The sequence below is a fragment of the Trachinotus anak genome, unplaced genomic scaffold, assembly GCF_046630095.1.
Source record: "Trachinotus anak isolate AG129_WGS33_773 ecotype Australia unplaced genomic scaffold, CSIRO_AGI_Tana_v1 ptg000016l, whole genome shotgun sequence".
Lineage (NCBI taxonomy): Eukaryota > Metazoa > Chordata > Actinopteri > Carangiformes > Carangidae > Trachinotus > Trachinotus anak.
Window position 1 is genome coordinate 12,002,096 of NW_027273867.1, and position 25,755 is coordinate 12,027,850.

At 39.3% G+C, this 25,755-nt stretch overlaps 2 protein-coding genes across 2 annotated transcripts; both read right to left on the bottom strand.

Annotated features, from left to right (window-relative positions):
* Nucleotides 1-896: 896 nt before the first annotated feature.
* On the bottom strand, nt 897-7,021 carry cdca7b (cell division cycle associated 7b). The gene is made up of 10 exons (XM_071500225.1): nt 6,862-7,021; nt 5,160-5,303; nt 4,952-5,052; nt 4,359-4,584; nt 4,163-4,225; nt 3,691-3,876; nt 3,244-3,387; nt 2,960-3,109; nt 1,514-1,650; nt 897-1,360 (listed from the first exon to the last, which is right to left on the bottom strand). The coding sequence occupies exons 1-10, from the start codon at nt 6,877-6,879 to the stop codon at nt 1,339-1,341; spliced, it is 1,191 nt and encodes a 396-aa protein (XP_071356326.1). The 5' UTR covers nt 6,880-7,021; the 3' UTR covers nt 897-1,338.
* A 4,598-nt stretch (nt 7,022-11,619) lies between these two features.
* LOC139634327 (lactose-binding lectin l-2-like) lies at nt 11,620-12,617 on the bottom strand. The gene has a single exon (XM_071500707.1). The coding sequence runs from the start codon at nt 12,486-12,488 to the stop codon at nt 12,000-12,002; it is 489 nt and encodes a 162-aa protein (XP_071356808.1). The 5' UTR covers nt 12,489-12,617; the 3' UTR covers nt 11,620-11,999.
* Between the last annotated feature and the right edge of the window lie 13,138 nt (nt 12,618-25,755).

Consider the following 25,755-nt stretch of genomic DNA (forward strand, 5'->3'; position numbering starts at 1 on the left):
ACACCCTAAGTGCAGCTCAGCTACAACCAAAGCGTGACCTGAGGCAGCGAGTTCACTGGCAGGTCACTCTGACTGTCAGGTTACAAAAAGCATCACGTAGTAGGCAGCTCACGCACACCCGTGACATCTCCCTCACTTTGAAGCACTGCAAAAACACCTAAATTTACAACCTCTTCCTAAGTTCTCATGTTTTACTGAAGGTAAAAAGGGGTTTCATGTAATTAACTCTCAAACCATCAAAGCTAGGAAAGACTGTTGATGTTTTGACTGATTGACTATTTTTAATCACTTTGGATAATTAATGACACACTGGGTTTGAGTTTTATCAAGAAAATAAAATTCAAATCAACTACAGATTTCAGAATACAGTATTCATCATTGGACTAATACCTCTGAGGCTTTTAATTCATACTGCAATAAGATTTATCACCTATCTGTAGCCTGTGCATACACTGACTTTAATCTTGAATGTGCAATCTAAGACTGACACTGACAACAGATTATTAAGTCAGTCATCTGTCATTAGATAAAAGCTCCACCAGACAAAGTGATATACCTTTCTATTTCTCACACGTCATGACAATGATGCCTCATACAGATCCAGTGACATCAGGTTGACCTCTTACTGGGCTGTACCCCCGAGGAACCTGGTCATTATACAAAATCAGCTGACTGCTTCCCTGGTCACCTCGGGAGCAAACAGTTGACCTAGACCTAACCCCACACACACAAAATGACCTGCCTCGTTGCACCCAGGCTCACCTGCTGCAACCTTTCAGACAACAAAAAGGTGTGTGCACCTCCCCTAAATGTACAACCATGTTAGGCTTCATTTTCCTCTTTAAAAAGACATAATCTGTGAGAAACAACCAACAGATAAAGGCGTATATGATTGAAATTAAAAAAAACATGGCAAATCACGTAGATAATGCCATTCTTTATTCTTTTTTTTTTTTTTTTTTTTTTAGAAAAGTTGTTGGTATAAAAGGCTCCATTTACATCCATAAGAAATTCCACAGAAATTAACCACATACATTTGTTCTAGTGAACATAAAGAGTACAAATATTTCAAAGAAAATATAAAACTCAAAACTGAGCACTGGCTTTAAAACATAAAAAGAATCAGGTATCTTATGCAGCCATCTGGTTATATAAAACATATTAACAGTGTGAGGGCCTTATCTTAAACATTACTTTTGTTTCTCTAGTTAGATAAAAGGTTGATCTAAACCTAAAAATGTGCATTTAAAATAAGTACTACAGTACTGTGCAGCACCAGAACCTCCTCCAGGTACCAGCTGTACAGCAGGTTCTCCTCGCTGGTCGATACTCTGGACTTTACTGCAGCTCCTTCTGAATACTGCAATGGAGAAAAAACAATGTCTGCTGTCAGAATAGTTCTCAATAGGGCTGCAACTAATGATTATGGTCATGCTTGACCTGTCGTTAATTTTTCCCAGTTTCCATCCCAGCCTGTAACATTAAAGTGTACAACAAGAACAAAGCGGCCTACCTCTCCAGATACTCATGGACATTGTCATGGCCGTTGTAGCGGGCCAATCCCACCAGGATGCCAGTAGCACAGCGGCCCTCCTTCTTACGACACAGACTGCAGTTGCACACCCCTCGGCAGATGGGGCACGACCACGTCTGTAAAGAAAAGATCTGATCTTTAATGCAGGTGAGCAAACCTTCTCACCCTACACAAATTAATTCATGTTGAGGTTTTAAATTTCTTCCACCCTTAAGTCTTAATCATTTTCAAATCACCTGCCTGTAATGCTTCTGGGAATGAACACCATACTGAATTGTGCAGAAATTTGTAGTTTGGTTACATCTGTGACACTTTACTGTGATCTATACTGACAACAGGTCACTGTTTTAGGGCTTTGCACTGCCTTTCCCTGTGAAACCTTTCCCACAGTGTCAATAGTGCTCTGACCTCAAAGGAGCTGCCAAACAAATCAACACACGCAGCTCTACCACAGATAAATAAGCAACTGCAAAAAGACAACACAGTTCGAGCAGATGTCTAAACATCCACATCTACTGAGACTGTGATAAACACAATATAAAAACACATGAAATATGTTTTGTAATGTATGTCAGCTTCCTTTAGCACAGCAGCCTCAACTATGAATGTACAATAATAAAAAGACACTGACAAAACAACTACTCTTCATAGTAAGACATGTTTTCTTCTATAATTTAGTCTAGTTCTGTCATCTGTACCTTTAATTTCTGTGTCTTTTTCATTGGACTTTCCAATAATTTGGTTTCTGTAGGTGGTGCTCTTTGCTTAGTTTTTCCAGCTATGTTGGTTCCCATTGCTTTTGTTGAACACTCAGTTCAGCTTTTATTAAGAAAAAAAAAACAAAAACAAAAGAAAACAACACACTGGCTGTTTCTCAGAATCTATATAAAATCCTACTTTTCTTACTGAATGCAAGGTGTTTGAAAACAGAATATAAAGGCTTTCAATATCTAGAAATCAATCAGAATAAAATAACATTTACCTATATTTCAAAACTCCTGTATTTAAAAAGACAGCAATCAAAACACCCCATTTTTTTATATTTACTGATGCAAAATTACGGTCAATATACACTGACATTACATTAGGGACAAAAATCAAGCCTGTCAGTATGGCCTCTGACCACTTCTCTACCACTATCCTGCATGATAGTGCTTTGTTTTGTGCTTTTAATTGTCCCTAATGTACAATTTTGAGACAGCTTTTTTGTTCAAAGAGACAATTTCAAAAAACAAATGAATAAATAAATAAATAAAAGATTATTACTTACAAGAGATAAATGGTTTATTAATCTTATCATAACCAACAAAGCTTAGGAACGTTCAACATTCAGAACTTTTCAGTCCTGGAAGACCTCACCTCAAATTAACACACAGTGCAAGAAATGGAACATGAAATGATAAACATGTGCGTATTAGCACTGACCGGGTCAAGCAGAACAGTGCGTACGTCCTCTCCGTAGCGGTTCTTCAAGCATGGCCCACAGAACTGACCTTTGGCCCCCACACAGAAACCACTGCGACACACTGTCTTTGTGTCCAAAGTCTTCTGTCTGCACTGGTGACATGAGCTGCCCTGGAAGAAAAAACACACACACACAGACAAACACATACACAGTGAAGAAACACATTAACCCTGACATGCAAACCCAATGGTACAGTACTGTACTGACAGCACCCACAGCAGTTACTGGGCCTGATGTGACTCACATTCTCTTTGTCCCAGATCTTGTCTTTGCTGCGGTATGCTATGTTGTCCAGCTCCTCTTCGGTGATTTCGTCGACGGACCTCACATACTGGCTCCTCCTGCTCGCCCTCTTTTTCTTTCTATCAGTGACGTGTTCGTCATCCACCTGACCAATGACGACAGACAGACTGTCAGTACAACTGAGAGGACACAAATCAGACATTGCTATGTAACTGTTAAAGTTTTAAATAAAAAAAATCATCACTGCACTTTCTCCTAAGTTTTTTGTTTTTCTTCTAAATTTTTTGAGTTTATTTTTTTATTTTACAGATGACTCAGATGAAAGTTGACTAGTTACCAAGACTAACTCATGATGTAATTGTGTATCTTGAGTACACAAACTACTTCATCAAATGATCTTTCAAAACTAAGTAACTTCTGGCTAAAAAGAGTGTGCTGCATGTCGTACCTCCACCAGTCTCTTGATGTCTACAGTCCTGGGGGTTCTGTGGGTGACCGGCTCGCCCTTTTCCTCCACCGCAAAGTTCTCAGGAGGACGAGCCTTACGAGATGGGTTCCTCCTTTCTGACCCCATCTCTGGTTCAAACTTGCGTTTCCGTGGCATTGCTTTCTCTGGTGCTTGCTTCTTCTTCTTCTGCAGAGATAAAACAGTGTTTGCAAATCAGGACAGTAAAAAAGAAAAAAAAAAAAAAAAAAAAAAAAAATCAGCAAAAAGCAAAAATAGCAAAACTAATGACAAACATACAATATTTACTGCATAAAAATGTATAATAACATTTGTTTTACTAAGTGGACTTGTAACAGTTAGTCAAATGACTGTCTTGTCACTGGTGGTTAATTATAGTCTTTTAAGAAGCGGTATGCATGTTCATTTTTCTGTTATACATTTGTGAAAAACTGGTGCTGGTGCATATACTCACTTGAGGGGTGGTGGGCAGAGTCAGGTCAGCCATGGTGCTCAGATCAGCAAACAACTTAGCCAGCTGACAGACAACAACAGAGGAGACCTGAGTAAAAGGACATCTGACAAGCAAGGGACTGATATAATGTAAATATACAGATCACGCAGTTTTTCAGAATGTGGAGAAAACACAAAAGGTTGTAAGGCTTCATTACCATGGCCTTGTTTTCCTGAATGTTTTTATTTCGTTTCCTTAGACTCTGAGAGAGGACCTCCTCTTTATCCTCTTCCTGCTCCTCCTCTTCTTCTTCTTCATCCTGCCTCTGCTTCATACTCTGCCGTCCTCTGGTTCTCTGTGAAGGAGGAGCTCCTTTTACAGGCTTTTTAATATTTTTCTCCTGTTGTTCCTGATTTGGAGTGGACAGTCTTTTGTTCGGAAACCTGAGGAGCAAGATTAAATAAGATAATTATTCAACCATTGGAGAATCAGCAATAATGTCATGAGACAGGCATGTGTTTCATGGGGTCCCTTGTGTAGTTGGGCAAATACACTGGAAAACAGCACTAAATTGAATCAATGCCCAATTAACTCTTTTTGCCAAATCACAAACATTAATGCATTTACATTTCTGTCTTTTTCCAGATTCAAGACATCATATGTGATGTGACACAAATAATTAACCTGATCAGTAGTTGCAGTGGTGCTTTATTCACTGATAGTCTCTGCCTGTTCAAGAAGCACTATGTGGCCCTTTGTTATATTTAAAGGCTGTGTAATCCAGTGTATCGCACTGCCCTGTCAACGCACCTCAGGGCCACTAAAAGACTCCTCCTCTTTGGTGGGGGAGCGTCCTCGCCATCAGAGTAGAAGCCTGTGTCCACGTCGCTGTCCTCATCTGAATCCACCATCTGGAGAAATCCAGAGAGAAAAAGCATACAGGCTGGTGCTTTGGCTGCAACATCAAATTTTTTCACATTTTCATTAAGCAATGTAACCAACAATAAACACTTCATACCTTGGTCTTCATCCGTTTGTTACAACTTCGTCTGTCCTCTTCTTCCTCATCCTCACTGAAACCTTCAAACTCCTCCTCGCTGTCTGACTGGCTGAACAGGCGAGCCAGCTCAGCAGTGATGAACTTGGATTTGAACCGTGGAGACTGTTGGCAGATATATCAGACATCAACAACATTAAGTCTAGTGGAATTAATGATATGTAATCCAGTTTTATCATCATCACCACACATACCTATAAGTATTTAGGCATTATTAATGACTGTGGTAACAATGCATGTCCTGGACAAAATAGGGGAGAATACATAGTTTTCTTTAGGAATGCGTATTTACACTCCTGTGTACAACAGTGAAGGTGCTGCAGATGTCAAAGTGACAGACCACGAGCTGTACTCTTTGTGCCATTCATTAGTCAGACCATACAAGACCTGCTATATAAAAGATAAACCAATGGACCATTTGTTAGACCAACTTTCACACTTTACACCAGGGGGAGCACCATTCAATCAGTGGATACACATGGCCACTAAGTGAAAGCTGTGGGAACAATGAATTCAGTTCAGCTGTGCCACTACAGTAACTGCCAGGATCACAAAGAGCTGTGGCTGGCTGTTATAGTGAACTTGTCTTCTTGAGTTTACACTGACAGGTACCAAAGCAAGCCCAAAGGACATCCTTATCAGCACAGGCCTGTGCAAATTCTCAGCCACGGCAGGGCAGGGCCATTTGAGACCAATGACACAGTGAAGTGGAAAATGAACATGATATTATTACTTAGTGTGGGGTAACAGACAGCTCAATGCTATATCATCAACAGATGATACGAAAATTACATTAATGCACGGTTTATTTATTTTTTTAAATAAGCAATTGTATTCTATATGGGCTGTGAATGCATAGATAAATATTAATTTGGGATTTAGCTGGGGATTTTGCAGTGTAAAAAGTGCTGTCCACAACATCCCAGACATAGAGCATATAGAAATCCCAGTGTTTTTAACCTGATTTTACAGCAGGGGTCTGAGACCCAGATAATATTAATGTATAATCTTCTGTAGCAGGCTTTATGAACCACGGTTCAAAGTTCAAAGGCGAGAGTCTCTGACAGCTGTATGTGCGAATGCAAATTTTCATAGTGTAAAACAAAGTCAAGTTGTGTCGGATTCATACAGCTGATGTCCCATGTCTGACTTGTTTATATCTGCTGCACCATCCCCTCCAGCCTCGGGGGTGTTGACCTCTGACCTACCAAGAGGAAGGTGACACAGAGTGGACCCACCTCTCATTCTCCTTCACAAAACACAGAGCCTGTATCGATTTGCTTTGAGCGTCATCTTATTGCTCAGCCATTAACCCCAAATGTAAGCGATGCCGTGGACACCGATGTAAAGCGGATCACTTGCTAGCTGCTTAACCAGGTCAATACAAAGACGTAAGACAAGTTTTGGAAATAGTGTTCAGCACATAAGGCTATGACCGGATGTCTGGGTTACCATGGTGAAATAGCTACAGCCAACATGATCAATTTATTCGGGGGAGAAAGTTTTAAATCCATCTTAACAATGGAGGAAACTCAGGTCGACCAAGCCAGCAGTGTTAGCTGTGAACAATGGTGTTCATTTAGACTAGTTATGACTTTTTTTCCAACACAAAAACTGATAAGGAAAAGAAAGCTACATTTAAACCCATTGCTCGGCCGCTTACCTTTGAGGTGAGGGTCATTTTATCTCCGTTTTGTGGCAAATTTCGCTCCAACAAACACTTTTGCCTTGTAACGTGAAAACCAATGTGTAGAGGTGGATTTAAAAATTAACCGCTAGAGAGCTACGGTGATTGCACAAGCAGGGGTTTTATCGTTGGAGGGCCTATAATATTCATATCTAAATTTATAGTTGAATCCAATAATTATAATTTTCAGAGTTCATTAACGATCGTTAAACTTAAACCATTCATTTGCCCACATTTTTAAGCAAAGGGATTTTATATATGTTGAGGAGTATCCTCTCCTCTAAAGCCCGCACCCCCACCCCGTACTCACAATGGTGCAGTCCATTCTTTCGCGCGAAAACGGCATATGGGCGTGGTAATCCCTGAGAGCCAGGAGGCCTGTGCCTGACATCCTCTGGAGAACTGTAGTTTTTGTTGTGGTGGTTGTGTGAACCTGCTGTTGTGTTGTACACACAAATATGCCGTTGTCACATTTTGCCTGAGAGCCGTGTATTACAGTGCGCGTCGTAAGTGCGGTTGTGATACACAAACGGTTCACAAAGTGTGAACGGAAAGGGCTGTTTGATGGCAAGGCTATGGGGTGAGAATATGCAAAATAATAATTACGACTACTGTTAGGTCAACAAATAAAAGGATTTAATATTTCCTTTTATTTCAGGCAGTGAGCAGATGCTTTTGAGCTCTGTGAGCATTGAGACCAACAAACTGGAAAATAAAAACATACGGATAACTAAAACAACAAGAGGGGGGACTTGGGATACAGCTCAGTATCTCTAAAAGCCTGACTATGACACTGCTATTTAATTACTACAGTATTAGTGATAGTGTAATTTTGTTTTGGGTCTATGTCTAACATGTGTCGTACTTATATAACTTGCACTTGACCTGAAAATGTGTGCTATCTTACATGGCACCAGGGGGTCTAGCAGATATGCAAGAAGGTAAAGTATATTGTTAGAACACATGTTACAACCTATATAAGATCTGTGTTCAAGAGTTGCTCTTTGTCAATATCTCCTGAATACATGTTCGCTGATTATTGACCCGTTGATCATCGATAATAAAATGTTCAACTGAGCTTCGACCTTCCAGTATCTACTATATTATTCCTATTATTCCAGATCTGGCAATTCTCCGGCCTCCAAAAGGTTCTTCTCATCTCCTCAAGAAATCATTCTTACAATTATATATAAAGTTATATAGTAGTACTGTATAGCTTTATATAACTGAGTACTATATGACTTTATATATATGTATAAATAACGTTATATAGTAGTTTTGCATGATCTCCAGCATCATTGCACCAACTTGCTCTTCCACTTCCTTAAAGGTGTGTGTCAAACGAGAAGACCACCCATAGCTCTTCAGTAATGCAAATTGTTTTAAAGAGATTCAAACAAGTCATGTCTGTGATCAGTACAGTAGTGTAGGCGATGTCTATATTGGTGTGTGATTGCATACATGTGAAACAATAATCACAAACAAAGAATGATGTAATTGACAAGCCAGGAGAAGAGAGTAAGAGAATCTTGCAGTCTCACTTACAGAGCGCGACCAACATAATTCATCTCTAACATCGCCTAAGCTCCATCCTCTGACTTCCTGGAACAAAAGAGGAAAAGCACAGGGTTAGGGACTACATATGGCCAACCCTGAAGCTGTTGTTTTTGACGGTGTATCCTCAAATAAAATGCATAACCTTTTATTGGTTCATCCATCTCACTAGGCTTTTACACAGACAAGTGAGCCAACAAAAGATTTATTTTGATGTGACCGCACAGTAAAGAGTCATCAGGTGGAGCCACATATCTCCCCAACTAGGTGCTGTCTGCACTACTGTACAAGCAGCCAAAGCAGGATACACTAAGGAAGAAGACCCTGGGAGTTCAGATTTGACCTGAGAAGGTGAGCAGGGTATATGGCCCAAAAAGCTTTGCTTGAAATCAGGACCCCACAGTCAGCAACAAAGCAAGAACTTGGTCTCCCTCACTGACCTGACATGTCTCAGAGCAGTGATCATACTAATGCTTTATTTGTTTTATCACTTGACAAGCCATATAAAGCCTGTGTTGAAAACCATTTTACATATTACATCATGTTCTGAGGGGGTCCTTTTATTTCTAGATCTTGCAGCACTACCAGAGGACCACATATTTTTTGCACAAAAAAATCTTTAAGACTGAAACTGGTACTCTCTTGTCACTGCACTAGTAGCTAAAATCAACCATGGTAAACCTTCCTCCATTTATGTGCAATATGCATGCACAAATAATTTGGTTTGGTGAAATCACTGTAGAGCTCCTTTGATAGTGTGCAATGGATAGGTGGCAGTATAGCAAGTAACTTGGCACATCACAGTCAACAGATTATTAGGCCCAGAATTTGACTTGGGTAAAGGCCTGACAGAGTCAATGATTAACTGTTCAAACGGGCTGCCCACTGAAGGGACTGGACACATTTGGACAGGTTTAATAGACTGATCTGACTTTCAATTTACCACTATTTATTCTACAGTACATGTAAAGGATATTTCCCTAGCAGGACTGTACTCCTGGCAGTGAGCATTGGGCTTTGAGTTATGAGAGCAGATCTCAATTAGAGATGTAGATAGGAGGGCGGACTGGGGCTATGTGTTCAGTATTTCTATAAGCCTGACTACAACTCTGCTATTTAATGTCTTTTGTATCAATTTCTTCATGATTTCCACTCATTGAGCATGCTGTCAGATTGATAATTACACAGCACTTGCATTACACCAAGCCTGTCCGCTCTTTTTGTCCCACTCTCATCCTCCTCTGTTGTTTAGTTGTCAGAAGCATGCATCAAGATGACTGCTAAATGATAGGGGTTAACAGCATCAGGAAACCATATTGCTGTACCTTGGGTCTAAACCACCACTGACCATACCTCCCCTCCATGCACACACACACACACACACACACACACACACACACACACACACACACACACACACACACACACACACACACACACACACACACACAGCATGTGGCAGAGAGTTCTCATCTCCTTGTAATTCATGCCAGCTGGAATCAGCTGAGATGAGACAGAGGCAGCTGTTCACACATTGCAAAATTGTTCTGTCTCCCCCTCCACTGCCACCACAAACTCTTTGCTTTTAAGTTTACAATAAGTCTTTCAAGTCGAAATAGTCTGCTCTCCATTTCTGCCTGCCTTTATCAGAGGTCCTATAACTACAGCTGATCTGCTTGTTTTGGGGCATTTCATACATAATCTATATTTTGTTATACTGTTGTCTGGGGTGCAATATTTCTGCATGAGCCAACAAGGAAGATTATGTGTAGTTTGTTTTCATCACTGACTGAGTGAATTCCTAATAACTCTAAAGTAAACTAAAACTAGAAAGGCGCACTTGTAACTTTTTTTGGTTGGGGGATGGGGAGGGCCTACATTCGTGCTTTCGTTCTCGACTCATGCACTTCATGCCTGTCTGTCACACCACAAAAATGGTCAAAAACTTGTATATGGTTGGATGACATATGCTCAATGTATGAAATTGAGGACATAGTTAAAAACCATTGTGGAATCACTGTAAACAACTGACATCATTGGGTTGTATTTCCATTCAGCCCCTTATCTGTTTGCTTCTCTCCCATTCTCTGTGCTCACATATACAATATTTGAATACAGCCAAATTCTCAATATTATAAATAGTAATTATTCCTTGTTCTCATTTATATGTGTTTATTTTCCTGTTGTCACACAATGGATAAGGTTCGAAATAGTGACTGAAATGCGGCCCATTAAGACTACATGTTAAACGTTCTGTAAACAAGATTTTAAGAAATAATATAGCAGCAAGCAACTATTTACTATATATAGATATAGTGGAGCAATGGCATGCTGAGCAGAGAACGAAGTCACACCCCCTCTGTATGAGTTGAAATCTGAGTTTCTCAGGTTTTTGCTTTAGATGGTAGCATGTGCACGTGAGTCCCTCCTGTTAAACTGTTGTTCCTCCCCACATTTATAAATACGCATGCAAGATGGCTCAGTGCAGCACACAGCGTTCAGGTGAAAAGAACCCTCCAGAATGTCCTCCACTGAAGAAACACTCCGTCTAAAATGGCCTTCGACAACTGAAACTCGCAGAGAGGACTACTGGCTCAAATCCCAGTCAGCCAGTGAACTGTCACAACATCCAAAATGTTTCCAGAGTTTTTCCCAGCTCTCATAGTGTCTTTACCAGCTCCATCAGAGTCATTCATGCAACCACGGTCCAAGGATGAATTTCTCTCCTAATCCGACCATGGAGTCAATACTGGCCTGGCTTTACTGAGATGGGAAACTGTATGAGATGTGTAAAATACTTGGTGCTACATAATGTTACATGTCTGTTTTCATTAGTGACCAGCAACAGCAGCATGACAACGTTAGCTGACTTGCTGTTACCAATACTGTGAATTTTTTCAACAAGGTATTGCTAGCTGGCTGACTGTCAGCATTGCTGTAGCGTATATCATAGCAATGCTAGCGTGGGCTAATGGTTGTGGATAGATTGTTCTTTGTTGACTCTTGTGTACATGGTAACGTTATTCAGCTGTGCTTCTTGTTGTGTGCTTAGTGGCCGCTCTGACTGTGTTCCACAGCACCTTGTTGACTGAGAATGTGAATGAGGAAGTTGGGATGTGAAAACATGAATGCCAAACATTAATTAAAATGAAAGTGAATGAAATTATGTCTGCACACACATGAACTTGAACATCTGCATATTTATTGTAGTGGTCCAGTGCATTTCAAGAGAAAAACAGGTGCAAAGTCAAAAGGTTGAATTGGACATAACTATCTCAGTTGCTGGGAGGACTCACAAATAAAAGGTGAACCGATATAACATGGTATTTTGGTAAAATTGGGATAAAGATAAAAAATTTAAAGGATATCAAAAGTTGGGAAAATGTTCCTTTTGACTGACCACTGGAATAAGTGTGAATGTCTAGTGTTCATGAAAATCAAGGTGAAATATTCTCACACATGAACTTGTACATCTGTATCTTTATTGTGGACACTTAAAGCATTTCTAAAGAGTAACAGAAGGAAAGTCATCAAGTTAAATTGAACACAAATGTCAGTTGCTAAGGACAGGATTTGCGAGCCACACAAACAGAGGAAAAAGTATTAGAACAATGTTCATCATTCCATTTCAGATCAATGCCAACGTTCATGTGTCCACAGTCTTCATTTCCTTTATAATTATCTGGCTGTCCTGCCCTCCATAAGGCAAAGTCGACTGCAGACCCGTCAGACCACATCCATCCTCCTTCCTTCTGTGTGTCACTGAGTCCGATCCAGGTGAATCCCTCAGCGTGGTCGAAGTTCTCAATCAGGGACTTGACAAAATGATTTTCTTCCAGACTGTGGATAGACACCAGGTTGGCTCCCTCTGACACACAGTGGAGCTCTGCATCAGCCCAGGTCAAATGTGTTGCAACATACTTGTAGCAGCGGCCATTGAAGTTATACCAGAACAAGGGACAGTTTCCACGTTGTAGCTTCACTTGATGCTCATTTGAATGAGACTCAGCACCCAGAGTGAGACCAAACAAAAAGAGGAGCAAGATCATGTTGGTGTCAGAGGCTGTGTCTCAGTCTTTGAAGAGTGACGCAGAGTTGAAATCTTGGTTGGAGCTTTTCTGCACTGTTGGATGTAGGATGATCGAGATTATTGCAGAAATAGCTAAAAGGCCACTTTCTTTTATATGCTCCCGAGAGCGTGTTAAACTATTCATGCGATATCATCGGTGAAATATTTAACTAAAAATTATCAGGGACTTAAAAATGAAAGCAAGGAAATCAGCAATGAAGCAGAAACTGTTTATGATTCCTTAACAGTTGTTGAACTTTGGCATTAAACAGTACACAATATTGTGTAATTACACAGTTGTACAGTAAAATGTTCAATAATTATATGATACAGGTAAATGAGTGACTGATATTTGTTCTGGAGAAATGCCAGTAACCTTTTGCATATTATTATAAGTACATTGGTGCATGTCAGACCCTCCAGTTAAACCATTGGTCCCCCCTCATTTATAAACACACAGGCACTGCCCACAGGTGAGACAGCACAGTGCAGTTTGCAGCATTCAGCATTCAGTGACAGTGAATTACTATGGGTACTACTGGCTCAAATCCTGGTTGGCAAGTGGACTGTCAAAACATCCATAAAGTTTTTAAAGTTTTACAGACCCCATCACTGTTTTTACCAGCTTTATCAGTGTCACTACCATGTAGCACATCTGTAACATATAATGTCAGTCGCCTTTCAATCCAATGTTCCTGTTGGGTTCCTTATGAACATCAGAGGCCCATAGATCAATGAAGCTGTTATCATTTCTTACTGAGCTCTTCAGTGGAAAAACACCTATAACTAATATTGTGCTTTTATTTATTTATTTATTTAAAAGCATTACTTTATTTGCAATTACTTTGTGCATTATTTATATCAGTATATAAACTACACAAAAATCAATTCCCCAAAACTCAACTAAACATACACATATATGCACTCACACATCCTTACATTCATTCTAGGGCAAAGAGATACAAGTAAGATTGAAGTACATAAATTATAGGAGGCGTGTGAACAAAAACCCTTAATGGTTCATATCATCCATATGGAAAAAAAAAAACAAACAAAAAGCAGTAGGCCTATATGAATAAATACAAATATGATTAGGTTGAGTCCAAGAAAAAAAGACAGAAAGAAAAAAAGTTTATTCACTGTCACTTTATGTCTATAATCCAATCTCTGATATCTGTTACATATAATGTCTACAACCTTTCAAGCCAAAGTTCATTTTGCTCTTTGAAATAAGTCTCTCAGTTCACTGGGCGTCTCAGGCCAATAGATCCATAAAGCTGTTATCATTTCCTTTTAATTTCCACTGAGCTTTTCAGTGGAAAAACACCAAAGAAACTGTTGATGCTGTGTTACCTAGGATCAGGTTAAATAGTACATTTTCTTCCTGATTGTTTGTCCAGCAGCTTAGACTTCTATTCAGTCTGAGGTGATGGCCTGAATCTTAACAATTATTGTTCCTTAAAATTGGACTAATCTAGTTAGCGATACATGGACTGTCCATAAAACATGTGTTGTCTATGAAACATCCTGAATCTGTCTGAATTTATCGTAAAGATCTTAAACAATATTCTGAAGGTTCTCTCCTCATTTCTTTTTTGTAGAAAAAGACATAGTATCTTGACTTTGTGTGGAAGATATACCATTAATATCATCAGACAATCCCTTTTACTCATGAGAGTAGACCTACATACAAAAATACAAGAATGTATCCATATTAGTGAAATTACTTTTCTTCTAAATCTGTTCAATTTTCTGAGGTTCAATGAGGAAAAATGAAAAACCTGATATTTGGAAATATTTCCTTTGATCCACCAGTGAAATCACCTGTGCTAGAACTATCATTGGTACATTTTTGTATGGTCAAATTATGAGAAAGCTGATTAAGAGGAAATCATAAAGTTGAGAAAATATTCCCTTTGACCAACCACTTGAGTTAGCGTGTGAATGTCCAGTGTTCATGAAAATGATGAAGTGAAAATTACACACACACACTGACTTGTGCATTTGTATCTATTGTGGACGCTCAAAGCATTTCTACAGAGCAACAGGTGGGAAGTCACCAGGTTGAATTGAACACAAACGTCAGTTGCTAAGGACAGGTTTTGCGAGCGACACAAACAGAGGGATAAGTATAAGAACATGGTCTATCATTCCATTTCAGATCATTGCCAAGGTTCACATGTTCACAGTCTTCATTTCCTTGAGAATTATCTGGCTGTCCTGCCCTCCATAAGGCAAAGTTGACTTTAGACCCATCAGACCACATCCATCCTCCTTCCTTCTGTGTGTTGGTTGGCTTCCTCTGACACACAGTGGAGCTCTGCATCAGCCCAGGACAAATGTGCGGCAACATACTTGTAACAGCGGCCGTTGAAGTTTTACCAGAACATGGGACGTTTAAACTATTCACGTGATATCATTGGTGAAATATTTAACTAAAAATGATCAAGGACTTTAAAATGAAAACAAGTAAATCAGCAATGAAGCAGAAACTGTTAACGATTCCTTAACAGTTGTTGAACTCTAGCATTAAACAGTACATAATATTGTGTAATTATACAGTTGTACAATAAAATATTCAATGATTATATGATACAGGTAAATCAGTGACTGGGTACTACTGGCTCAAATCCTGGTTGGCAAGTGGACTGTCAAAACATAGACAAAGATTTTTAAGTTTTTACAGACCCAGTCACTGTTTTTACCAACTCTATCAGTGTCACTACCATGTAGAACACCAAGGCCTCAATAAATGGGGGCTTCATCACCCAAAGAGGAAATAATTTACAAATAATTAGGACATAAAAACCTGGATGACCAGTAATCTCTTACTCTTAAACTCAGACAAAACTGAAGTTATTGTAATTGGCCCAAAACACCTCAGAGATACACTATGTGATCATATACTGACTCTGGATGACATTACCTTGGCCTCCAGTGCTACAGTCAGAAACCTTGGTGTCATTTTTGACCAGGACTTATCCTTTACTTCACATATAAAGCAAGTCTCTAGGACAGCCTTCTTCCACCTGCGCAACATTGCTAAAATCAGACCCATCTGTGTCTAAAGGATGCTGAAAAGCTAGTTCATGCATTTGTTACCTCAAGACTGGACAACTGTAATTCTTTCTTGTCAGGATGTCCCAAAAATGCAGTAAAAAGCCTCGAAACGAGATCACATCTCTCCTGTGTTAGCTTCTCTGCATTGGCTCCCTGTAAAAATGGTTGTTTGTCTCTATGTGTCAGCCCTGACTGGTGACCTGTCCAGGGTGTACCCCGCCCTCGCCCAATGTCAGCTGGGATTGGCTCCAGCCCCCACCCGTGACCCGGTTTTGGATAAGCAGTATAGAAAATGGATGGATGGTAATGGCCTAAAATCTAAAAATTGGACTAATCTAGCTGGTGATACATGGACCAGAACTCCAGCAGCAGCAGTCTCTATATGATTAAGCAACCAAAAAGGGACCTAGTGGAATCAGTTTTGTCCTGTGTTGTCTATGAAACATCCTCTATCTGTCGGAATTTATTTGATTTTTATTTATTTATTTATTTAAAAGTTACAAGAAGGAAAGAAAGAAAGAAAGAAAGAAAGAAAGAAAGAAAGAAAGAAATGTCTGTATGATCCTCTTCTGATATCTGTTCCATAAAATGTCTGTAACCATTTAATCCAATGTTGTTTTAGCTCTTTTAAATAAGTCACTTAATTCACTGGGCATTAGAGGCCTATATGTCCACGCTCAAAAAAGTGAACTAAGCAAGTTGTAGAGTTAAATAAAGTCACTGATAGCCAACTTAATCGATATTTTTGTGTTAGCTTTTTAAACGTCGTCCACTTCAGCTCGTTCAACATAAAACTTAAAAAAGCAAAACATACAAAAGCCACTTGGTTTTGACACAACGTGACAGTGCTGAATGAATCGCACAAGTATGGCAGTAAATTAAGGATGTCCGAGAAGATGTCCCGTAGGTTAGATCCAGCGCATGCTCAGAAGCTTACTTCATCAAACACTGCGTGAGCGGGAGAATATTGGATGGTCAAAACTGAGAAACAGCCAAATAGTATTAGTCAGCATGATTTTCTTACGATGACGTTGGTTGTCAGAACATGGCTATAAAGTGATATTGTCGATATTTGTGTCAATAATACTAGCAGAAATATGAGCAATGTGTATAGTGCGCGAGCTAGGTAATTATCACAACGCCCGCAGTTTAACCCTCTGTGGTGAGGATAGTCAGAATAAAAGAAACCTGAGTTGGTCATGTTAGTGGCAGCTGCACTGAAGAGCAGTCTGGACTATTTTTGGCAAAGCTCTCATTCTTGTGTGCAGGTTAAAGGTAAGCTGGCGGAGTGGGTAAGGTGAGGGTGCGCGGTGTGGTGGCCGTTTGTGCTTTTAAGCGGAAGCAGTATTATAAAGATCATTTCAATATTGTTGATGCAGTTCAGCATGTGCTTGATGCAAAAGCTGGAAGAAGTTTTCAGTATGTTCCATTCCTAAAGTTGTTACACCATCTGCTTAATCAAAACAGTGTGCTCAGCCAGCTTGTTGAAAAAAGAAAACAACAGATAGTGAGTGACCACAAACAATGTAGATCTTTTGAAGACGGTCTTTACTTCAAGAATAATTTCTTATCAGGGGATGAATTAAGAATCTCTGTCTGTCTATATGTAGATGACTTTGAAGTTTGCAACCCCCTTGGTACTTCACGCAAAACTCATAAAATTTGTGCTGTTTATCGGATTTTGGGAAATGTTCCTCCTGGGAGCCATTCAACTTTGGCCTCAATATACCCGGTAATTTTATGTAAGACTGATGATGTGAAATTCTATGGCTACAGAAGGGTGTCTTTGTCTCCCAGCTGGGCACATTTGTGAAAGGTACACTTCAGTGTGTTGTGTCAGACAACCTTGCTGCACATGGAATAGCTGGCTTTGTAGAAAGTTTCTCTGGCCAATACTTCTGTAGATTTTGCACAGCTCAGCGAGTAGAAACTAAGGTCAAGGAAGTAAAATCAGGAGTATTTACCCTCAGAAACAAGGAGTTTCATCAAGTCCATGCAGCTACTGCACAGACGAAAGGAGCTCATTTAAAATGAGGGTGTATTTTCACAGAGACTTGCCCACTTCTCTGTCACATCAGGATATCCCCCTGATTTGGTTCATGATCTTTTTGAGGCCATCGTCCCAGTTGAACTTGCTCAGTGCTTTGGTGTGCTTATTTCCAAGAAGTTCTTTACACTTGACGACCTCAATAAACGCATTAAAAACTTTACATACAAGTGGGGTGACAAAAAAAATCGTCCTCATATGGTGCCACACAACTTCCTGCGTCGCAAAACAATTGGAGGCAACGCACACGAAAGTTGGTGTTTGTTACAGCTAATACTGTTTATGATTGGACAGTTGATCCCTGAAGATGAGCCATCTTGGAAAGTGATTATAGACTTAAAAGATATTGTCGAGCTGGTTGTTGCATCTGTCCACTGTGATGAAACAGTGGCATATTTAGAGTGTAAAATATCAGAGCACAGACAGACATACAAAGAAGTATTTCCAGATAAGGAACTCTTGCCAATACATCACTTTCTGGAGCATTACCCTGAAATGATAAAGCTGTTTGGTCCCATTGTGATGTTTTGGACAATGCGCTTTGAGGCTAAGCTGTTTTTTTAAACAGGTCGTCAGACACATGAAGTGTTTTAAAAACATTACACTGTCCTTGGCGAATAAGCACCAGCCGATGATTGGCTATCACATGTACACAAGAAGTTACGAGAGATCAACCTTTAATGTGACACATGTCTCAACAATTCCAGTAGATGTCATGAAAGAGGACATAGCAGTTTACATGAGAGGGAAATACCCAAGTCTTGCAACAGTTACACTTGCACAAAGTGTCTCCAGCAATGGCATAGAATATAGAAATGGAATGATTATTGTGCATGGATCTGTGGGTGGACTGCCTGAATTTGCAGAGATCCTTCAAATGTGTATAATTGAAAACACATTGGTCTTCATATGCAGAAAATTATGTTCATGGTACAGGGAGCACTACAGAGCATTTGAACTCCATTCATCTTCAGCAAGAGAGATTGTGTTGGCCGAGTTAAGGGAACTTACTGACAATTATCCCCTGGTTGACTACAAGTGCGGAACCCTCCGAATGGTCACCCTTAAAAGATACACATCTGGTAATTGCCTCGGCTAAGGTTTATTTTAATTGGCATTCATTTCATTGTCCGTTCCTTTGTTTGTTTGTTTACATCATGTCAAAAAGTTATGAATGGATTTTGATGAAACTTTCAGGGGAGGTCGGAAATGGTCTAAGGAACAATCGGTTAGATTTTGGTGGTGATCCGGATATTTAGGTAATGTAGGCTAGGCACTAGGTTATCTGCCCATCATAAGAGGTGTTGTGAATTGACACAAAGATGACAGTTCAAATCAGTTTGCAGTTTAACTGGGTTGCTATACAACATGTAGACAAAAAAGACTTAATGTTCGCTACGGCATTCCACATAGTCAAGTGTCATATAAACAATAAAGCAGATTGAAGAAGAAAATTACATTTTTGGTATTAGTTCCACAGTTTGAGGAATACTCTTTAAAAATGTAATCTATGTTTTTAGTGTCAGTTATATTCATACTGACATAATTTTATTACTTATGACTTTGTTTAAACAATTTTCTTTGTTTTTTCTTCTTCGGAATAATCCACTGACCAACATGGCTACCTCAGCAGTGTTTCGTGTCATCCTAGGGGAAAATGACTCTTCAAAAATATCACTGCCCTTGGGAATACCTGGAACTGTTGAGGACCTTAAAAATGAGATAAAAATACAATGTGAGGTGTCAGGAGACTTTAGACTACAATACTTGCACAGTGATTTTAATGAGTATATAAATCTAACATCCCCCTCAAGCATTCAAAACAAGGCTACGATTAAAGTGATTTACCTCCCATGTGCCTCATCTATAAGCAGCTCTTGCCTCTTTCCACGGGAATCCACCCTTACTGAGACCAGTTCCATTTCATCTGTGGACACTGACATTCTCTCATCATCTGAGTCGTCACCATCATCATCCCTTAGATGTGAGCCATGGCCAGATGTCTTTCCCGTGCCAGAATTTGTCTGTGATGTAGAGATTCAACTTCAGAGTGCAAACAGTGACTTTGTAAGTAACGGTACACTCTTGAGTCCTACACCAAAAATGAAGTCTGATATTCTTGAATGTTTGGCTGCACAAATTATCAAATATAAAGCTTACCCCTCAAGTGCCGAATTTGATGCAGTGGCTGAAGCTCTTGTGAAGAAGCACCCATGTTTAAGGGAGCATGGCTCTGTTACTGGCTTCTATGGGTGGAAGATTTGTTTGAAATATAAAATGGCAAACTACCGCACAAAGCTGTGAAATATTGGATGTTCAGAGCTGACTGTCAGCTCCCTCAAGCGTAAACAAAGTGATCCACATATATCTCCAAATCAAGTTAAAAAACCTAGAAGAGCAGAGGTGAACTACTGTCCAGAATATCCAACAGGACAAACCAAGGAGAGCCTAGAGAAGGAGAGGCTTGCACTGCTGTCTGGGTTGATGAAGAACAACAACCAGCAGGTGGTTACAGAGAAAATGGAAAGGACATTTGCTTACAGGCAACGTGAAGTGGTCGAAGAAAAAACGTTTATTGCAGAGTTCAAACGAAGATGGCCAGCTCTCTTTTCCAAACGTGAGGTCAGTCATTATCTATTGTCTGGCTAACTATGTCGGTGTGATAAAAAGACATTTTTAGGGGATGTCCACCAATAGTAGCAATTAATAATAACTCATTCTAAAGTTGAACTTTGTTTACCCATGTGATCATTAGAACACGGAAATTACATTAGATTTTCCAACAAAATGATAATTTTTGAGAATTTTAATTTGTCATAAAGACTCTCCACAACCTGGATAAGCCATAATGCTTTGATTTCATAGTTCAAAATGACCCTAACTGCCTTTTTATGTACCACTATTTAATAGTATTTTATGTAGAAATTATCAGAAAGTAAACAAATACCTATCATATTGTGTGGTGATGTAACATTTGTTCAACTGTATTTTAATATTGCCACATTTACATCTTTGCAGGTGGAAGCAGAGTTTTCTCGCATCACCACTCTCCCACTGAGGTCCAAGTTTATGCAGCAGCTAGGTCACCACTCATCCCAGCATAAAGTGTGGACAAAGTGTATTTTTCTCACAAGCTATCGATTAAATGTGTTGTGTAGTTTGTCCACAAGGGGACACCCTGCAACTCTTCTTTTAATTATTTATCAAAACCTTTAATATATTTTGTTGCACTTTTGCTCAAAGTACTGTTTAATATATAAGAACAATTTATTTTTAACTAAATCACAGACTATCTTGAGTAGGGCTCATAACTACAGATAACTAATATTACGTAAAATCTTGTGTCTCAGGAAAATAAAAGGATATCAGCCATTATATTGGAATCAGAATTTCAAATTCTCAAATATTATATTGTCAGAATTGTTGTTGGTTCTAAATATCTTGCAGGCTCTAATTTTTGTTAATTCTTCTTACACAGCCTCTTAAAAATACTCTTGTAGTTTTATTGGCAAATATAGCATTTCTTGTACATGTATTCTTGTTACAGGTTCTTGGCGTTCTTAAGATATTTAGAACATGTACCCCAATCTATAAATTGCATTTCCTGCGGAAAATGCTGTGTGAATGCTGAGAGCTGAATGAGATTGCTGGAACAATGCTAAAGAAGGTGAAGCAGTTGTTGAAGCAATGCTGAAGTAGGAAAAAGCAATAGCTGAAGCTTAAAGCAAAAATTGTCAGCTGGAGGCTGAAATACATGAAATGGTTGAAAAAGTTGAATTGTTGAAGCAAAATCCTGCAAGGGGTAAAGGTTTGAATTTCAGTAGCAGAATATTAAAAGCAGAACGTCTTAGCTGAAGGCAGAATAGCGTGTACAGTGCAGTCTGACCTGAGAACAGTCTGAGAACTCAAACATGCTGAAACAGCAGTAAGACAAATTATTTACTGCCAAACAAACACACAATTGTGCAAAAATCTACAATGTGCAATGAAAATTGTTGGGATATGTGTAAATCTATGGCTGTTGTATGTAGTGGTGATAGTCTGTTGGTGACAGGGACTATGTTTGTAACTGTCTCTGTATGTGTCTGTCTCTGTATGTGTGTGTCTGTGTGTGTTTGTCTATGTGTGTGTGTGTGTGTGTGTGTGTGTGTGTGTGTGTGTGTGTGTCTTGGCCTGTTAACGATCAATAACCTGCACCTGTGTCTACCTGGAATAGACTGAGCTTACATAGAGATGAGCAAGAATTTGACTCTGCGAACCCAACTCAAACTAATTTGGCTGAAAATCCTGTTTTTGAATTTGTATTGCGGTTAATGGGGCAGTTGGATGGTACTCTCATCAGGTTACCAAAGCCCAGTCTCTGGGCTTTGGTAACCTGATGAGAGTGAAAGTGCTTAACAACCTGCTTAACAACCTGGGTAATTTCGCAAATGCACTCACCATTTTATTTGGCCTCATGTACTCGCTAGACCTGAGCTACCGAACAAACTTAAAGTATACATTTGAAGTTGTACAAAAACTGGTGATGGAACTGGATGGGAACCACCTCTCAACAAAGGTCCAAGTCCTAAAAAACAAACTGTTTGAAGGAACAATTTAGACTGAACACTGTAAGGCAGTCCCATATCTGATTACAGGTGCCAGGATTTACAACAGGTGAAACACTTTAACCCACACACTGCACACAAATAAGAATGCTAGATATTCTAAAATAAATCCTGATTGTGTATTATTTTCTGTTTTTATATATTGCTCTTATATGCAGGCAGCAACAAGCAGATGAAGGCAAAAGATAAAGTGTGTTTTTCACTTTTTGATCATATAGGAATGTGCAGAGAACTACCCACTCCCTTGCTGTTATTTTATAGCCTCACCGCATTGATGTTGTACCAGCAACTGATGATATTTTGACAGTTAACATTTGGGGGGTGTCATTTATTGTACATGTTGATGGCTCTCTATAGTTCCATCAATTCACCAGTGTTCCCTTTAATAGGAGTTTACTTGATAAGTTTTGCTCATTTACCTGAAACACACCATGTTAATGTGGAAACATTTTTCATTTGAGCTTTATTTAAGTCGTGCATGTTGATGGTACACACCTTATCTGGCCCAGGTGTAAATATGATTTTTTTAAAAAAACAAAAACCTCAGACATGTTCAACATGTTGTTTGGATTGTCTTTGACAAACAGAACTTTAGAAGCTGAAGAAGTAATGCTTATTTTTACTTTGGTAAATTATTTGAAAATAAATTGTTTGCATTAAACCTATTGCTGTGATCTGAATGTACTTAATTACACTATGTGGAAATTGTTTTTTTTTTGGGTTTTTTTTTTACTTAATTTTTTATTGTTTTTAAGGAGAAACAAATACATCAGACCGATAGAAGTGAAAGGTACATTGTAATCTAATAAACACCAACACAGAAAAACAAACAAACAAACAAACAAACAAACAGGCAAACAAACAAAACAAAAACAGGCGGCGACCCCTATACCCCCCACCCCCCCCAACTTGGATCTCTATAAAAAAAAAAAAAACTCTTACAGGACATGAGAGACCATGTTTAACAATAAATGCAAGTAGAAATAATGCTTACCGCAATTCCCTGATATTTTCTGCCATTGTTTGCCATGCTAGAATAGTATCAGCTCCAGCACCGTGCATTCTTGCCACTGAAAGCTCCATATTTATTATGTCAATGTAAGTGTTAATCCAATGGGGTTTGGTAACTGTATGTGGAGGTTTCCAGCGTAAAGCCAGTATCTTTTTAGCAGCAGTGATGCCCGTCAGGAGAGTACGTCTCTTCCAGCAAGTCAATTTTAACGAGGTGGTATCATTCAAGAGTAACACAATGGGAGAACATGGTACAACAACTTCGAGAACATTAGATAAAGTAGAACAAACTTCACCCCAAAAAGACTTCACATCCTTACATTCCCAATACATATGTATATATGAGCCTATAAGGTCATCTGAGCACAGGGTGCAAATTGGAGATGATAAACGTTTCATGAGAAAGTTTCTCCTTGGAGTGAGGTAAGTCCTGTGAATATAGTTGAAATGTATCTGTTGATGGTTTGGGTTTTTAGAAGCCAAGACTATCGAAGACCAAATCTTTTCCCAGTTCAATGAATCACCTCTGATATAATGCTCCATTTCACAAGACCAAACATGTACAATAGGAAGGGTTTTATAAGAGGCATCCCGGATGATTTAATAAATTTGGGAAACCAAACCTCTTTTTCGTCCTCCATCATACAGAGTGGAATGCAAAGGGTGAGCAGAAAGAGGAGAATTCCATGGAACTCCATATGCTTTCATGGATGATCGTAGTTGAAAGTACAGAAATACAGATGTACCAGGTAATTGGTAAGATAGTCTCAAGTCATTGAAATCACGAAGCCCATTCTCATTATATACATCAGCCAAAACATGGATACCCCTAGAGCTCCAGTCCGGAAATGAGAATGGGACCCCTCCAGTGAGTAGGGAATAGTTATTAAAGAGTGGACTATTCATATGCCATTTGCATGTATTCTTAGATTCCTTCTCAGCACTAGCCCATGTTGATAAGAGGAAACTCATTATGGGACCAAGTCGCAGCTTAGCTCGTTTCAAAGGGACAGTGGAGTAAATCAGATCCTCTAGTCTGTGTGGGGATGCTAGATTCTTTTCTATAGATTTCCAACATGGATCAGAGTTGGGGTTAAGCCAATCTGTGAGTGGTCTCAATACAAATGGCCAAAAATAGTATTTAAAGTTAGGCACGGAGAGACCACCCTCTGTTTTATCTCATTGTAGAGTAGTTAATACGTGGCCGTTTCCCTCCCCAAATAAACTTAGAGACCAAAGAATGTACTTTTTTCCAGTAATCAATTGGGGGTGGTAAGGGTAACATCGAAAAAAAGAAATTTATGCGTGGTAAAATATCCATCTTAATATTTGAGACACGGGCTTGTAAAGATTTTGGCAAGTGAGACCATCTATTAAGATCTGCCTCGATTTTGTTATAGATGCCCTGAAAGTTCTTATGGGCAATATTAGATAGTGAAGGAAAAATATCCACCCCCAAGTATTTGAATTGTTTAACCACTGGGATGTGCTGAGGTAATGAACTCAGGTTCAAATCCGAGTTTAAGGGGAGAAGCGCAGATTTTGTCCAATTGATCTTGTAACCGGATAGAGAGCTAAATTCATGAATCATCAGCGTATAGTGATATGGAGTGTGTGGTGTTGTTAAAAAAGATGGGGGAGATATTTGGGTGTTGAAGAATTTTCTGTGCAAGGGGCTCTAATGACAAAATAAAAAGAAGCGGGCTTAACGGGCATCCTTGTCGGCACGAGTGTGATAAATTAAACTTATTTGATATGATGCCATTCGTGTTAATCATTGCAGACGGGTTATTGTATAATAGTTTAGTGAACTTAATAAAAGATGAACCCAATTTAAAGCGCTGTAAAACCATCCACAAATATTCCCATTCCAGCCTATCAAAGGCTTTTTCTGCGTCCAGGCTCAATATTGCACAAGGAGAGGGAGTATCCTTGGCAGCATGAATTACATGAAGCAGACGGCATACATTGTCAGAAGCAAGTCTTGATTTCACAAAGCCTGTCTGGTCACTATTAATTAATGTGGCTATATGGGGTTCTATTCGAGAGGCCAGTATGCGGGCAAAGATCTTTATTTCTGCATTGAGGATAGACAATGGTCTATAGTTACCACATTTTGTGGTGTCCTTATTTGGTTTGGGCAGTACAGCTATCAAGGCAGCATTCATGTCATTGAAAAAGGAACCAACTTCTACAGCTTTATGAATCATGGCTAAAAAGTATTGACACAACTCTTCCCAAAAGGTGAGATAAAACTCTGGAGGTATCCTATCCCATCCCGGAGACTTGCCTGTTTTCATACCAGCTATAGCATCTCTCAGCACAGTCAGAGTAATTGGTTCCGCCAGGCGCCGTGCATCTTCTTGCTCAAGTGTGGGAAGCTCTAAATGTGGAACTATGTGGAAATTGTTGACAAAATACTTTTGTTATAACAATGGAAACCAGTTTAGTTGTACATATTGTCTGTTAAGTTGGACCTACGAAGAATAGTTTAATTGACCTTAATCAACACAGTTGGAAAA

Coding starts and splice junctions, on each gene's coding strand:
- cdca7b (XM_071500225.1), bottom strand. Junction 4,585..4,951: donor AGTCTTTTAGTGGCCCTGAG/GTGCGTTGACAG, acceptor CTTGCTCCTCAG/GTTTCCGAACAAAAGACTGT. Junction 3,877..4,162: donor CTCTGCCCACCACCCCTCAA/GTGAGTATATGC, acceptor TTATCTCTGCAG/AAGAAGAAGAAGCAAGCACC.
- LOC139634327 (XM_071500707.1), bottom strand. CDS start 12,488: ATGATCTTGCTCCTCTTTTTGTTTGGTCTCACTCTGGGTGCTGAGTCT.